We start from the raw sequence: 17,012 nt of genomic DNA on the forward strand, positions 1-17,012 counted from the left end.
ATAATAGTTATAATGATCGTAATAATTTAAAAAACTACCAGTGCGGATTTAATTATTCTCTCTCTCTCCCTGTCTCTCTCTCTCTCTCTCTCTCTCTGTCTCTCTCTCTCTCTCTCTCTCCCTGTCTCTCTCTCTCTCTCTCCCTGTCTCTCTCTCTATCTCTCTCCCTGTCTCTCTCTCTATCTCTCTCCCTGTCTCTCTCTCTCTCTCTCTCCCTGTCTCTCTCTCTCCCTGTCTCTCTCTCTCTCTCTCCCTGTCTCTCTCTCTCTCTCCCTGTCTCTCTCTCTCTCTCTCCCTGTCTCTCTCTCTCTCTCCCTGTCTCTCTCTCTCTCTCTCCCTGTCTCTCTCTCTCTCTCCCTGTCTCTCTCTCTCTCTCTCCCTGTCTCTCTCTCTCTCTCTCCCTGTCTCTCTCTCTCTCTCCCTGTCTCTCTCTATCTCTCTATCTCTCTCCCTGTCTCTCTCTCTCTCCCTGTCTCTCTATCTCTCTCTCCCTGTCTCTCTCTATCTCTCTCCCTGTCTCTCTCTCTCTCCCTGTCTCTCTATCTCTCTCTCTCTTTCTCTCCCTGTCTCTCTCTCTCTCTCTCCCTGTCTCTCTTTCTCTCTCTCTCTCCCTGTCTCTCTCTCTCTCTCTCTCTTTCTCTCCCTGTCTCTCTTTCTCTCTCTGTCTCTCTCTCTTTCTCTCCCTGTCTCTCTTTCTCTCCCTCTCTCTCTCTCTCTCTCTCTTTCTCCCTGTCTCTCTCTCTCTCTCTCTCCCTGTCTCTCTCTCTCTCTTTCTCCCTGTCTCTCTCTCTCTTGCCCTGTCTCTCTCTGTCTTTCTCTGTCTCTCTCCCTGTCTCTCTATCTCTCTCTTTCTCTTTCTCTCTCTCCCTGTCTCTCTATCTCTCTCTCTCCCTGTCTCTCTCTCTCCCTCTCTCTCCCTCTCTCTCTCTCTCTCTCTCTCTCTCTCTCTCTCTCGTCATCGGGGGTACAGTCCGTGGGATATACATGTTTAAGCTACACTTCAGAAAGCTCGCCTCTTTAAATAAGTTAAACATGTTTTTGTTGGTCTCCACATTGGGGACAGAGTAGTTACATCTCCACTATAGAATCATGTCCTCTCACAGACAGGGACCCACCTTATATAGGAATAGTGGCATTTCCCTTTGGACGAGAGACGGCTCAACCTAAAATCAGATGTATCTTTCCGATGTTTTCTCAGATGTTTTCATGTCAAAAGTTCAACCCATATCCCACGCTATCTGAGGGGGAACTTCCCCCATTACGTTTCAACTCAATATACAGGCTTCCTCTGTGATGTTTGGTTTGCGTCAACAGGAGCTATGGAGAGAGTGTGTGTGTGTGTGGGGGGGGGGTGTTCCATCTATACAGAATCTCTGGTTTCCATAGTAACCACACGACTGCCATATATCACTTTATCCACCCCCCCCCCCCCACCCCACCCGATGGTTCACAAATCTATACAGTGATAAAATATATATATAGATACGATTGATTTCTCAAAATAGAAGTGACGGAGATGTTTCGAGATAGAAAACGACCGAGGATGAAGTGTGTGTGTGTGTGTGTGTGTGTCAATCCGTAGTGATTTCCATATGTTGTCGGTAAAGAAGCAGTGAGAACGAAGGTTGTTCCTGTAAAGTGATGTGATTGGCTGAACAGGAGTTACGTCGTACAGCCGCACGGAACGACACGTTCTTCACTGTTACAGTCCCAAAGGTACAAAACGAAAAGCAGAAACACCAAGAGGTGTATCCCAGGCAGTCCTGACGCAACACTATTCTATATTCTGTACAAACACATAGAAATCATCTTAACTACCCTGTCATCTGTAGCCATGGTTACAGAATAACATTAAAAAAAAACTTACAGAAATATAAACATTCGCCCCCCCCACCCCCCCCACCCCCCCCCCCCCCCCGCCCTGAAGGGGAGAATGCATCTGTTTCAGTCGATTTCTAATCCTTCAACATCGAACAGTGAAGTTCAGTTGAGTCTCGTACACCTTGCAGGAACAGGAAATGTAACTTTCCACCCTCCGGTTCAGTTCAGTTCATCAGACAGGAGGAAGAGACGGTTGTAAAAACACATAGGAGCTCCTCGAACTACCCTGTCATCTGTAGCCATGGTTACAGTGTTTACAACAACATGTCGTCTTAATAAAATAGTTATGTGAGGAGGGCGGGGCTTTTATCATTACATACTCTACTCTATTGGCAGGTCGGGAAGTAGAAGAACAAGGAGAAGCCTGGCGATTGGCTAGATACTTTTGACCAGTGTCCAGGGCTTGGAAGAGCAGTCTGATGGGTTTTTGACAGTGAAAAAAGACTCAGCTAGGATCTGCTACAGGTCCATGGTAGGATGTGTCTGGGCTACGACCCAGGGAACGTCTATCAAGACAGGTGGCCTGACAGATCCTTCCCTCCTTCAGGAACTACTTCATATTTCCATTCCTGAAGAATATTCACAAAAAAAAACCTCCTCTGTTTCGAGCCACCCAGTTTAGTTCGTTCTGGTCTAAATACAATCCATCTCTATCCAATCGAATCCCTCTCTCATCTCCCTTCCGGCCAATGATAGCTCAGTATCATCCCTATTGTCACTAACCACAGGAAAGAATCAGGAAGCGAGTGCGTTCAACCAGGCCTTCATTGGTCAGCGCCAACTGTCAATCAATCATCAACATATAACTATTCTGGGAGGCGGGACTAAAAAAGAAGGTGGGACCCGGGGTTTAGAGTCTTCTCATTGGTCTATAGGCTCGTGACCAGTTGGGAGGGGTCAACGGGGGTCAGGGGCTCCTCGGGCGACGAATCAGAATCCTCCTTGTTGACAGGTACCATGTAGCCGTCGCTGCCCCCCCGCCCCATCTGGTAGTAATGGTGGAGCTGGTGGAGGTGGTTCCTGGACCCCAGGTTTGGCATGCTCTTATAGTAAACATCATCCGCCTCCGGCCCCGGTCCGCTCCCGGTGCTGCTGGTACCGGCCTGAATCTCCCCGCTGTCGTCCATCTCGCCGTCCGCTAACCCGTTCATCTGCCCGTGACTACCGTGGCCGTCCGGTAGATCCGTTAACACGGGCATGGAGGTGTACAGAGAGTTTCTGTGATTGGGCGACTGCGGCGTCTCGTCCGTCTGCTCGTTGGTCAGGAGGGGGAAGAAGCTCTCGCTGGTCTCCTGGGGGATGCGCCGGGGGTGGGAGAAGTTATGGGGGGGCGGGGGAGGAGGGTGAGGGTGGGGGAGGCTGTCCGGGGGAGGCAGAGGGCGGGGCGGGAGGAGGGGGGCGTTCGACTCCTCCCTTATAATCTCCAATCCCAAATTCTCATCCAATGGGAAGGCAGCGTTGGGGTTATCCAGCACCATGTGACTAACGTCGACGCCGTCGTTACTCAAGTCGTAGTCACGGTTACTCCCGCTGCCGACTACGCCACCAATTCCGATTCCGTTACTGCCGTTACCGACCAGGCCGCCCGCGTTGCCGGTGCCATTACCGACGTTGACCATCTTGTTCATCAGGTTGTGGTTGCGTTCGGTGGTCGCCGAGCGTTGGTGGTTGTTCAAGTAGGAAGGGGCGTAGTTGGACGTTAACTCTCTGAGGATCTGCTTTTCTAACGTCGTCGTCGTCTCCTTGTGGTTGCCGTAGGTACTGTAACCGCCGACGCCGCCGCCTCGTTCCAGAATCTGGACGCCGTCGCCGAGGTAGTCGCCGCTCGCCGCGCTGTAGTTGTTGCCGTGGTTACCGTTGAGAGGGAGCGTATCCATGACGCCGGTGTCTCGCGCGTTGTTTAGGATTCCCTCTGTGGAAAACGGTAAACAAACGCAATTATTAGAAGAAACAAAGTTAAGCAATAAAACGCTAAATAGTTTAAATTGTCTATTGTTCGGTATTGTTCGGTATAGTAAATATTGTTTGGTATAGTAAATATTGTTCGGTATAGTAAATATTGTTCGGTATTGTTCGGTATAGTAAATATTGTTCGGTATAGTAAATATTGTTCGGTATAGTAAATATTGTTCGGTATTGTTCGGTGTAGTAAATATTGTTCGGTATAGTAAATATTGTTCGGTATTGTTCGGTATAGTAAATATTGTTCGGTATAGTAAATATTGTTCGGTATAGTAAATATTGTTCGGTGTAGTAAATATTGTTCGGTATAGTAGTAAATATTGTTCGGTATAGTAAATATTGTTCGGTATAGTAGTAAATATTGTTCGGTATAGTAAATATTGTTCGGTATAGTAAATATTGTTCGGTGTAGTAAATATTGTTCGGTATAGTAGTAAATATTGTTCGGTGTAGTAAATATTGTTCGGTGTAGTAAATATTGTTCGGTATAGTAAATATTGTTCGGTATAGTAAATATTGTTTGGTATAGTAAATATTGTTCGGTATAGTAAATATTGTTCGGTATTGTTCGGTATAGTAAATATTGTTTGGTATTGTTCGGTATAGTAAATATTGTTCGGTATAGTAAATATTGTTCGGTATTGTTCGGTATAGTAAATATTGTTCGGTGTAGTAAATATTGTTCGGTATAGTAAATATTGTTCGGTGTAGTAAATATTGTTCGGTATTGTTCGGTATAGTAAATATTGTTCGGTATAGTAAATATTGTTCGGTATTGTTTGGTATAGTAAATATTGTTCGGTGTAGTAAATATTGTTCGGTGTAGTAAATATTGTTCGGTATAGTAAATATTGTTCGGTATAGTAAATATTGTTCGGTATAGTAAATATTGTACGGTATAGTAAATATTGTTCGTATAGTAAATATTGTTCGGTGTAGTAAATATTGTTCGGTATAGTAAATATTGTTCGGTATAGTAAATATTGTACGGTATAGTAAATATTGTTCGGTATAGTAAATATTGTTCGGTGTAGTAAATATTGTTCGGTATTGTTCGGTATAGTAAATATTGTTCGGTATAGTAAATATTGTTCGGTATTGTTCGGTGTAGTAAATATTGTTCGGTATAGTAAATATTGTTCGGTATAGTAAATATTGTTCGGTGTAGTAAATATTGTTCGGTATAGTAAATATTGTTCGGTATAGTAAATATTGTTCGGTGTAGTAAATATTGTTCGGTGTAGTAAATATTGTTCGGTATAGTAAATATTGTTTGGTGTAGTAAATATTGTTCGGTATAGTAAATATTGTTCGGTGTAGTAAATATTGTTCGGTATTGTTCGGTATAGTAAATATTGTTCGGTATAGTAAATATTGTTCGGTGTAGTAAATATTGTTTGGTGTAGTAAATATTGTTTGGTATAGTAAATATTGTTCGGTATAGTAAATATTGTTCGGTATAGTAAATATTGTTTGGTGTAGTAAATATTGTTTGGTATAGTAAATATTGTTTGGTATAGTAAATATTGTTCGGTATTGTTCGGTATAGTAAATATTGTTCGGTATAGTAAATATTGTTTGGTGTAGTAAATATTGTTTGGTATAGTAAATATTGTTTGGTGTAGTAAATATTGTTTGGTATAGTAAATATTGTTTGGTATAGTAAATATTGTTTGGTATTGTTCGGTATAGTAAATATTGTTCGGTATAGTAGTAAATATTGTTCGGTATAGTAAATATTGTTCGGTATAGTAAATATTGTTTGGTATAGTAAATATTGTTCGGTATAGTAGTAAATATTGTTCGGTATAGTAAATATTGTTCGGTATAGTAAATATTGTTCGGTGTAGTAAATATTGTTCGGTATAGTAAATATTGTTCGGTATAGTAAATATTGTTCGGTGTAGTAAATATTGTTCGGTGTAGTAAATATTGTTCGGTATAGTAAATATTGTTCGGTATAGTAGTAAATATTGTTCGGTATAGTAAATATTGTTCGGTATAGTAAATATTGTTCGGTATAGTAAATATTGTTCGGTATTGTTTGGTATAGTAAATATTGTTCGGTATAGTAAATATTGTTCGGTATAGTAAATATTGTTCGGTATTGTTCGGTATTGTAAATATTGTTCGGTATAGTAAATATTGTTCGGTGTAGTAAATATTGTTCGGTATAGTAAATATTGTTCGGTATAGTAAATATTGTTCGGTATAGTAAATATTGTTCGGTGTAGTAAATATTGTTCGGTATAGTAAATATTGTTCGGTATTGTTCGGTATAGTAAATATTGTTCGGTATTGTTTGGTATAGTAAATATTGTTCGGTATAGTAAATATTGTTCGGTATAGTAAATATTGTTCGGTATTGTTCGGTATTGTAAATATTGTTCGGTATAGTAAATATTGTTCGGTGTAGTAAATATTGTTCGGTATAGTAGTAAATATTGTTCGGTATAGTAAATATTGTTCGGTATAGTAAATATTGTTCGGTATAGTAAATATTGTTCGGTATAGTAAATATTGTTCGGTATAGTAAATATTGTTCGGTATAGTAAATATTGTTCGGTATAGTAAATATTGTTCGGTATAGTAAATATTGTTCGGTGTAGTAAATATTGTTCGGTATAGTAAATATTGTTCGGTATAGTAAATATTGTTTGGCATAGTAAGTATTGTTTGGTGTAGTAAATATTGTTCGGTATAGTAAATATTGTTCGGTGTAGTAAATATTGTTCGGTATAGTAAATATTGTTCGGTGTAGTAAATATTGTTCGGTATTGTTCGGTATAGTAAATATTGTTCGGTATAGTAAATATTGTTCGGTGTAGTAAATATTGTTCGGTGTAGTAAATATTGTTCGGTATAGTAAATATTGTTCGGTATTGTAAATATTGTTCGGTATAGTAAATATTGTTCGGTGTAGTAAATATTGTTCGGTATAGTAGTAAATATTGTTCGGTATAGTAAATATTGTTCGGTATAGTAAATATTGTTCGGTATAGTAAATATTGTTCGGTATAGTAAATATTGTTCGGTGTAGTAAATATTGTTCGGTATTGTTCGGTATAGTAAATATTGTTCGGTATAGTAAATATTGTTCGGTATAGTAAATATTGTTCGGTATAGTAAATATTGTTCGGTATAGTAAATATTGTTCGGTATAATAAATATTGTCCGGTGTAGTAAATATTGTTCGGTATAGTAAATATTGTTCGGTATAGTAAATATTATTCGGTATAGTAAATATTGTTCGGTGTAGTAAATAGCTAGGTATTTGTAAGCGTATTTGACATCCATAGTGGTAGGTTGATATCAGATGTTCGGTGTAGTAAAGGTGATTACTTGTGTCTCTGTAGGGGGCTATTGGACAGCGTGAGAGAGAAACAGAGAGAAACACAAAACCGTGAGTAAAGACAGACACAGATAGATACAAAAACAGTGTGTATGGAGAAAGGACTAAACACACAAGGAATGGTATCGTGTTTAGTAGTAGGCCTCGTCTTCAGCACCCAGTCTACTGTGTTTGGTTACAAACTGAACGGTTCACATGGTCTGTCTTCAGGATCAATCCAACTTCTCCCACAGTACAACACTGTCACATACTAACAACACAAATGAACAGAACCCACGTAAAATGCTGAAAACAGATGATGCAATACAGCAAGCGCAAAAACCTTTACCAGACGAAAAGCATAACACAACAACACAAAACACACAGAGCATTCGTAGAGCATTCGTAGAGCATTCATAGAGCACTCATAGAGCACTCATAGAGCATTCATAGAGCACTCATAGAGCACTCATAGAGCACTCATAGAGCATTCATAGAGCGCTCATATAGCATTCATAGAGCACTCATAGAGCATTCATAGAGCATTCATAGAGCACTCATAGAGCATTCATAGAGCACTCATAGAGCGCTCATATAGCATTCATAGAGTGCTCATATAGCATTCATAGAGCTCTCATAGAGCATTCATAGAGCACTCATTGAGCATTCATAGAGCATTCATAGAGCACTCATATAGCATTCATAGAGCACTCATAAAGCATTCATAGAGCACTCATAAAGTATTCATAGAGCACTCATAGAGCATTCATAGAGCATTCAAAGAGCACTCATAGAGCATTCATAGAGCATTCATAGAGCACTCAAAGAGCACTCATAGAGCATTCATAGAGCACTCATAAAGCATTCATAGAGCATTCATAAAGTATTCATAGAGCACTCATAGAGCACTCATGGAGCATTCATAGAGCGCTCATGTAGCATTCATAGAGCACTCATAGAGCATTCATAGAGCATTCATAGAGCACTCATAGAGCACTCATAGAGCATTCATAGAGCGCTCATATAGCATTCATAGAGCGCTCATATAGCCTTCATAGAGCACTCATAGAGCATTCATCGAGCACTCATTGAGCATTCATAGAGCATTCATAGAGCACTCATAGAGCACCCATATAGCATTCATAAAGTATTCATAGAGCACTCATAGAGCATTCATAGAGCACTCATAGAGCACTCATAGAGCATTCATAGAGCACTCAGAGCACTCAAAGAGCACTCATTGAGCATTCATAGAGCATTCATAAACCACTCATAGAGCATTCATAGAGCATTCATAGCTCATAAAACAGACAGAGAATCCCACCAAACAGCACAAGCACTCATAGATCCCAGATGATTCGTTAATGTGTATGTTGAATCTGAGACTGATAACTTACACGTTTAGGTCATAAATCTAAAAGGTGAACTAAATAACTTAAGTTAAAACGTATGTGTTTTGAGACCAATGACCAATGGGACAGGCCGGTGATGTCTCACACCATGATTGGTTGGTCTCATCTGGGAGTCATTTTCACAGGCATGCAGACAGAATCATGAGCAGTGGCGGCCATTTTTAGAATCAAGGACCCATCAAAATCAATTATATATTTGTAAAAAAAAATGTGAAAAGTGAAATGCATTTGCACAGTCCAGGGGTCAAGGGTCAATAAGAATGTGATCATTTGCAAGTCCAGTGAAACAATAACTCCAAACAATAAAGTGCAGGAAGTGATCAAAAGTGATCAAACTTCTTCACAAAAAGAACAATCATTAAAATGAAGTGGGAAATAGGGATCATAGGTTATACATAGGAATGTGTGTGTCACACCTTGTGTGTTGTACATGCCAGCCACGTTGGGGTTGTTACAGACTGCTTGGTGGTTGGTGTCCCCCAGCAGAGAGTTATAACGATGGTTAGAACCATGGGGATGAAGGAGAGTATTAGTTAACAGATGATTAGCCATCGCTCCTAGTGGAGGCAGAGAGAGAGACAGAGAGAGAGAGAGACAGAGAGACAGAGAGAGAGAGAGAGAGACAGAGAGAGAGAGAGAGACAGAGAGACAGAGACAGAGAGACAGAGAGAGAGAGAGACAGAGAGAGACAGAGAAAGAGAGAGACAGAGAGAGAAAGAGAGGAGTGTAGTGATAGAGTGGGTGTGAGAGAGAGCATGAAAGGAAGAGACAGAGAAGACATGTAAATCAATCAGGCAAACACGGTTGAAGTGAACACCCCAGACAGACATAAGCTTGCCAGTCATTCCTGCAGCCTTTCTCTAGTGAATTGTAGAGTAACCACCCATGACTGTCTGTGTTAGTCAGAGACATGGTCGTTGCATTTGTTCATGTTCAGTCCTGTGACCTTCACCAAGTTAGATCCTAGGTATTGTCTTAAACTCTTACGTTTTATTTGTATTTTATTTAACTTTTATTTAACTAGGCAAGTCGGTTAAGAACAAATTATTATTTACAATGACGGCCTACACCAGGCCAAACCCGGACGGCGGTGGGCCAATTGTGCGCCGCTCTATGGGACACCCAATCACGGCCGGTTGTGATACAGCCTGGATTCGAACCAGGTACTGTAGTGACGCCTCTAGCACTGAGATGCCGTTACATTACATAATGTATCTCATAAGACGTTGTTTTGAGGCCTAGCTAACACCATAATATAGTGGTCTCAAACTCATGGTTTACGGGACACATCAGGTCCGGCAAGTAGGATTGTTATGGTACATTTCCCAAGGATTTCCTTCTTATTCCCTCCCGTTACTCTGAATTTTCCAAACAGGATTTCTGGTAAAACTGTGAAATGTGGGAAAGTTACAGGATAATTTGCAACCTTACCTGCATGTCACATTATGCTGAATCACAGAGTGACTTGTAATTCCTATTGGAATCCCAGCCAGAGTTAGGAAATATCCCAATATCCTGCATTCATAATGACTGAATCCAGCCAGAGTTAGGAAATATCCCAATATCCTGCATTCATAATGACTGAATCCCAGCCAGGGTTAGGAAATAGCCCAATATCCTGCATTCATAATGACTGAACCCAGCCAGAGTTAGGAAATATCCCAATATCCTGCATTCATAATGACTGAACTCAGCGAGAGTTAGGAAATATCCCAATATCCTGCATTCATAATGACTGAACTCAGCGAGAGTTAGGAAATATCCCAATATCCTGCATTCATAATGACTGAATCCCAGCCAGGGTTAGGAAATATCCCAATATCCTGCATTCATAATGACTGAATCCCAGCCAGAGTTAGGAAATATCCCAATATCCTGCATTCATAATGACTGTCAGGGCTGGAACCATTGTGAGGAGATTGTAAAGCCATTTAAACTGGGATTTGCTCAGACTAGTACACAAGCATCATCTGGATGTCATGACGCTGTCGGTGTGTTTGGAGCCGTAACCGATTGGATTCGTTTGGAAAAATATATGTCATTTATATTTTGTTGTAGCTTAAAGATCAATCAATCAATCAATCAATCAATCAATCAATCAATCAATGTACATGTAAAAACACAGATGTAGATACAAAACAAATATAGAAAGACCACTGGTCAGACTGGTCAGACTGGTTAGACTTGTCAGACTGGTTAGACTGGTCAGACTGGTTAGACTGGTCAGACTGGTTAGACAGGTCAGACTGGTTAGACTGGTCAGACTGGTCAGACTGGTTAGACTGGTCAGACTGGATAGACTGTCAGACTGGTCAGACTGGTTAGACTGGTCAGACTGGTCACACTGGTCAGACTGGTTACACTGGTCAGACTGGTTAGACTGGTCAGACTGGTTGGAGAGGTCAGACTGGTCAGACTGGTCAGACTGGTCAGACTGGTTGGAGAGGTCAGACTGGTCAGACTGGTCAGACAGGTTAGACTGGTCAGACTGGTTAGACTGGTCAGACTGGTCAGACTGGTTAGACAGGTTAGACTGGTCAGACTGGTTAGACTGGTCAGACTGGTCAGACTGGTTAGACAGGTTAGACTGGTCAGACTGGTCAGACTGGTCAGACTAGGAGGAATAAGATGAAGAGTCAGAGTCTGGTTCATCTGTTTCAATAGGTAGCACTGTTGCTCCATTATACAGTCACATGGAATAAATAACTGGAATAGCTAGCCATCTGCCCCAGTTATAGGGAATAAATAACTGGAATAACTAGCCATCTGCCCCAGTTATAGGGAATAAATAACTGGAATAACTAGCCATCTGCCCCAGTTATAGGGAATAAATAACTGGAATAACTAGCCATCTGCCCCAGTTATAGGGAATAACTAACTGGAATAACTATCCATCTGCCCCAGTTATAGGGAATAAATAACTGGAATAGCTAGCCATCTGCCCCAGTTATAGGGAATAAATAACAGGAATAACTAGCCATCTGCCCCAGTTATAGGGAATAGTGGGCCAGTCTTAGTGTAGTGGGCCATTCTTAGTGCAGTGGGCCAGTCTTAGTGTAGTGGGACAGTCTTAGTGTAGTGGGCCAGTCTTAGTGTAGTGGGCCAGTCTTAGTGTAGTGGGCCAGTCTTAGTGCAGTGGGCCAGTCTTAGTGTAGTGGGACAGTCTTAGTGAAGTGGGCCAGTCTTAGTGTAGTGGGCCAGTCTTAGTGTATTGGGCCAGTCTTAGTGTAGTGGGCCAGTCTTAGTGTAGTGGGCCAGTCTTAGTGTACTGGGCCAGTCTTAGTGTACTTGGCCAGTCTTAGTGTAGTGGGCCAGTCTTCACACACTTAGTGGGCCAGTCTTAGTGTAGTGGGCCAGTCTTATTGTAGTGAGCCAGTCTTAGTGCAGTGGGCCAGTCTTAGTGTAGTGGGCCAGTCTTAGTGTAGTGGGCCAGTCTTAGTGCAGTGGGCCAGTCTTAGTGCAGTGGGCCAGTCTTAGTGTACTGGGCCAGTCTTAGTGTAGTGGGCCAGTCTTAGTGTAGTGGGCCAGTCTTAGTGCAGTGGGCCAGTCTTAGTGTAGTGGGCCAGTCTTAGTGTAGTGGGCCAGTCTTAGTGTAGTGGGCCAGTCTTAGTGTAGAGGACCAGTCTTAGTGTAGAGGACCAGTCTTAGTGTAGTGGGCCAGTCTTCACACACTTAGTGGGCCAGTCTTAGTGTAGTGGGCCAGTCTTAGTGTAGTGGGCCAGTCTTAGTGTAGTGGGCCAGTCTTAGTGCAGTGGGCCAGTCTTAGTGTAGTGGGCCAGTCTTAGTGTAGTGGGCCAGTCTTAGTGTAGAGGACCAGTCTTAGTGTAGAGGACCAGTCTTAGTGTAGTGGGCCAGTCTTCACACACTTAGTGGGCCAGTCTTAGTGTAGTGGGCCAGTCTTAGTGTAGTGGACCAGTCTTAGTGTAGTGGACCAGTCTTAGTGTAGTGGACCAGTCTTAGTGCAGTGGGCCAGTCTTAGTGTAGTGGGCCAGTCTTAGTGTAGAGGGCCAGTCTTAGTGTAGTGGGCCATGCCAAAGACTTCCTCTCTTCTGTCCTTCATAGAGGAAGTGACATCAGCAGTGGGCTAACGATAGCATTAAGAGGAACTTATATAAACTTCTATTTACTCTGTCAGCGCATTATAAATAACAGTATTATTGTTATACTGAATAGGTAGTAGTATCCTTGGTTACCTCTGTTGAGTGTGGCTGAGCTGTTGATGTCTCCTGTCATAAAGGATGACTCCTGTTTCCTCACTGTATCGTTCCACATCCTCCTGATACGACTCTGATGGAGGGATGAATGGGGGAGCGAGGGAGGGAGGGATGAATGGGGGAGGGAGAGAAGGAAGGGGGAGGGAGGGAGGGAGAGAAGGAAGGGGGAGGGAGGGAAGAGGGGAGGAGAGGGAAGGAGAGAAGGAGGGGGGAGGGAGGGAGGGAGGGAAGAGGGGAGGAGAGGGAAGGAGGGAAGGAAGGGGGAGGGAGGGAGGGAGGGAGAGAAGAGGGGAGGAGAGGGAAGGAGGGAAGGAAGGGGGAGGGAGGGAGGGAGGGAGGGAGGGAGGGAGGGAGGGAGGGAAGAGGGGAGGAGAGGGAAGGAGGGAGGAGAGGGAAGGAGAGAAGGAAGGGGGAGGGAGGGAAGAGGGGAGGAGAGGGAAGGAGAGAAGGAAGGGGGAGGCAGGGAAGAGGGGAGGAAAGGAGAGGGAGGGAGAGAAGGAAGAGGGGAGGAGAGGAGAGGGAGGGAGAGAAGGAAGGGGGATGAAGGGAAGGAGAGAATGAAGGGAGGGAGGGAAAGAGGGAGGGAGAGAAGGAAGGGGGAAGGTAGAGAGAGAGAGACAGGATAAAAGGTGACTTTCCAAGGTGACTTTCCAAGATAACATTCCAAGACTTCTAGAATCAGAAGTCAGAATTAAAGCTGAATCTGATTGTACTGTAGGTTAGTCCTACAGGTGTGCTGGACCTGGTCTCACCTGGGAGTCTTCTGTGGAGTAGCGTCCAGGTGTACAGGCAGGCAAGATGACCTGCGACCCCGTGGAGTATCGCCCTGGGGTTCGAGACGTGGTGTGGTTCTTTCCAGAGGACGAGATGGAGGTCTCTACACTCTTACCACTGCAGCAGTGGGAACGCAAACACTTCCCATACTCCTTACGCACCTGGAGAGGGGAGACAGGGACACACAGCGGTGTTATGGAGGGAAACAGGTGTGTTAGGAAGGATACAGGTGTGTTAGGAAGGATACAGGTGTGTTAGGAAGGATACAGCAGTGTTATGGAGGGAAACAGGTGTGTTAGGAAGGATACAGGTGTGTTAGGAAGGAAACAGGTGTGTTAGGAAGGATATAGGTATGTTAGGAAGGAAACAGGTGTGTTAGGAAGGATACATGTGTGTTAGGAAGGATACAGGTATGTTAGGAAGGAAACAGGTGTGTTAGGAAGGATACAGGTGTGTTAGGAAGGATACAGGTGTGTTAGGAAGGATACAGGTATGTTAGGAAAGATACAAGTGTGTTAGGAAGGATACAGGTGTGTTAGGAAGGATACAGGTGTGTTAGGAAGGATACAAGTGTGTTAGGAAGGATACAAGTGTGTTAGGAAGATGTAGACTTGGACTGCTGTGTGTGTGTGTGGTGGATTGTGTGTGTGTGTGTGTGTGTGTGAACATTGCCTCTAGGTCTCTAGGGAGATTGAGAGGGCTTTGCCAAGGAAAACCTCAACATTGTATGAGTCTTCCCCTAGATAGCTGATCTCATGACCCGACACACACACACACACACACACACACACACACACACACACACACCACACACACACACACACACACACACACACACACACATACACACACACACACACACACACACAGACACACACACACACACACACACACACACACACACACACACACACACACACACACACACACACACACACACACACACAAACACACACACACACACACACACACACACACACACACACACACACACACACACACACACACACACACACACACACACACACACACACACAGACACCCTGTGGACCTAGAACAATAGCGTGTCTGTGGGTGAAAAGCCAGACAGAGTATTAACAGGTTGATTCATCTCACATCATCTGTTCTGTCAACAGTGAAGCGTGTGGGAGGTGTTTAGGCATTTCACATTTTACTATTTCTGATGTGTTAGCCTGCCTATATTAATGTAGGCGTTGAGAACCATCTAATCCCCCTAACCCACTATGGTCTGTCCTCCATCCCACTCCTCCTCCTCTAGCTATCAACCATCTAAACCCCCCCCCCCAACCCACTAGTGGTCGTCCTCCATCCCACTCTTCCTCCTCTAGCTATCAACCATCTAACCCCCCCCCCCCCCCCCAACCCACTATGGTCTGTCCTCCATTCCACTCCTCCTCCTCTAGCTATCAACCATCTAACCCCCCCAACCCACTATGGTCTGTCCTCCATTCCACTCCTCCTCCTCTAGCTATCAACCATCTAAACCCCCCCCCCCAACCCACTATGGTCTGTCCTCCATTCCACTCCTCCTCCTCTAGCTATCAACCATCTAACCCCCCCAACCCACTATGGTCTGTCCTCCATTCCACTCCTCCTCCTCTAGCTATCAACCATCTAACCCCCCCAACCCACTATGGTCTGTCCTCCATCCCACTCCTCCTCCTCTAGCTATCAACCATCTAACCCCCCCCCAACCCACTATGGTCTGTCCTCCATCCCACTCTTCCTCCTCTAGCTATCAACCATCTAACCCCCCCCCAACCCACTCTAGTCTGTCCTTCATCCCACTCTTCCTCCTCTAGCTATCAACCATCACCACACCACCCCCCCCCCCCAACCCACTATGGTCTGTCCTCCATCCCACTCTTCCTCCTCTAGCTTTCAACCATCTAAACCCCCCCCCTACCCACTCTGGTCCATCCTCCATCCCACACTTCCTCCTCTAGCTATCAACCATCTAACCCCCCCCCCCCCAACCCACTATGGTCTGTCCTCCATCCCACTCCTCCTCCTCTAGCTATCAACCATCTAACCCCCCCCCCCCCCAACCCACTATGGTCTGTCCTCCATCCCACTCTTCCTCCTCTGGCTATCAACCATCTAACCCCCCCCCCCCCCCCCCCCTAACCCACTATAGTCTGTCCTCCATCCCACTCTTCCTCCTCTAGCTATCAACCAACTAACCACTCCCCCCCCCCAACCCACTATGGTCTGTCCTCCATCCCACTCTTCCTCCTCTAGCTTTCAACCATCTACCCCCCCCGCCCCAACCCACTATGGTCTTCCTCCATCCCACTCTTCCTCCTCTAGCTATCAACCATCTAACCCCCCCCCAACCCACTATAGTCTGTCCTCCATCCCCACTCTTCCTCCTCTAGCTTTCAACCATCTACCCCCCCGCCCCAACCCACTATGGTCTGTCCTCCATCCCACTCTTCCTCCTCTAGCTATCAACCATCTAACCCCCCCCCCAACCCACTATGGTCTGTCCTCCATCCCACTCTTCCTCCTCTAGCTATCAACCATCTAACCCCCCCCCCCCAACCCACTATGGTCTGTCCTCCATCCCACTCTTCCTCCTCTAGCTATCAACCATCTACCCCCCCCAACCCACTATAGTCTGTCCTCCATCCCACTCTTCCTCCTCTAGCTATCAACCAACTAACCACTCCCCCCCCCAACCCACTATGGTCTGTCCTCCATCCCACTCTTCCTCCTCTAGCTTTCAACCATCTACCCCCCCCCGCCCCAACCCACTATGGTCTGTCCTCCATCCCACTCTTCCTCCTCTAGCTATCAACCATCTAACCCCCCCCCCCAACCCACTATAGTCTGTCCTCCATCCCACTCTTCCTCCTCTAGCTTTCAACCATCTACCCCCCCGCCCCAACCCACTATGGTCTGTCCTCCATCCCACTCTTCCTCCTCTAGCTATCAACCATCTAACCCCCCCCCCCAACCCACTATGGTCTGTCCTCCATCCCACTCTTCCTCCTCTAGCTATCAACCATCTAACCACTCCCCCCCCCCCCCAACCCACTATGGTCCGTCCTCCATCCCACTCTTCCTCCTCTAGCTATCAACCATCTAACCCCCCCCCCCAACCCACTATGGTCTGTCCTCCATCCCACTCTTCCTCCTCTAGCTATCAACCATCTACCCCCCCCCCTAACCCACTATAGTCTGTCCTCCATCCCACTCTTCCTCCTCTAGCTATCAACCATCTAACCCCCCCCCCAACCCACTGTGGTCTGTCCTCCATCCCACTCTTCCTCCTCTAGCTATCAACCAACTAACCACTCCCCCAACCCACTATGGTCTGTCCTCCATCCCACTCTTCCTCCTCTAGCTATCAACCAACTAACCACCCCCCCCCCCCCCCAACCCACTATGGTCTGTCCTCCATCCCACTCTTCC

At 44.9% G+C, this 17,012-nt stretch overlaps 1 protein-coding gene across 1 annotated transcript in view; it reads right to left on the reverse strand.

Annotated features, from left to right (window-relative positions):
* Nucleotides 1-2,622: 2,622 nt before the first annotated feature.
* Nucleotides 2,623-17,012, reverse strand: part of LOC110514272 (adhesion G protein-coupled receptor L3-like) — a 310,536-nt gene continuing 296,146 nt past the window's right edge. The window contains exons 23-27 of the mRNA XM_090188086.1: nt 13,553-13,735; nt 12,780-12,873; nt 9,003-9,143; nt 7,186-7,203; nt 2,623-3,793 (exon numbers count right to left, since the gene is read on the reverse strand). Coding sequence (XP_090044212.1) covers nt 2,751-3,793; nt 7,186-7,203; nt 9,003-9,143; nt 12,780-12,873; nt 13,553-13,735 — 1,479 coding nt within the window. The 3' untranslated portion in view covers nt 2,623-2,750. The remainder of the gene's footprint in view (nt 3,794-7,185; nt 7,204-9,002; nt 9,144-12,779; nt 12,874-13,552; nt 13,736-17,012) is intronic.

Source organism: Oncorhynchus mykiss, chromosome 10, assembly GCF_057628025.1.
Source record: "Oncorhynchus mykiss isolate SJ-2025 chromosome 10, ASM5762802v1, whole genome shotgun sequence".
In the NCBI taxonomy this organism is placed as follows: Eukaryota; Metazoa; Chordata; class Actinopteri; order Salmoniformes; family Salmonidae; genus Oncorhynchus; species Oncorhynchus mykiss.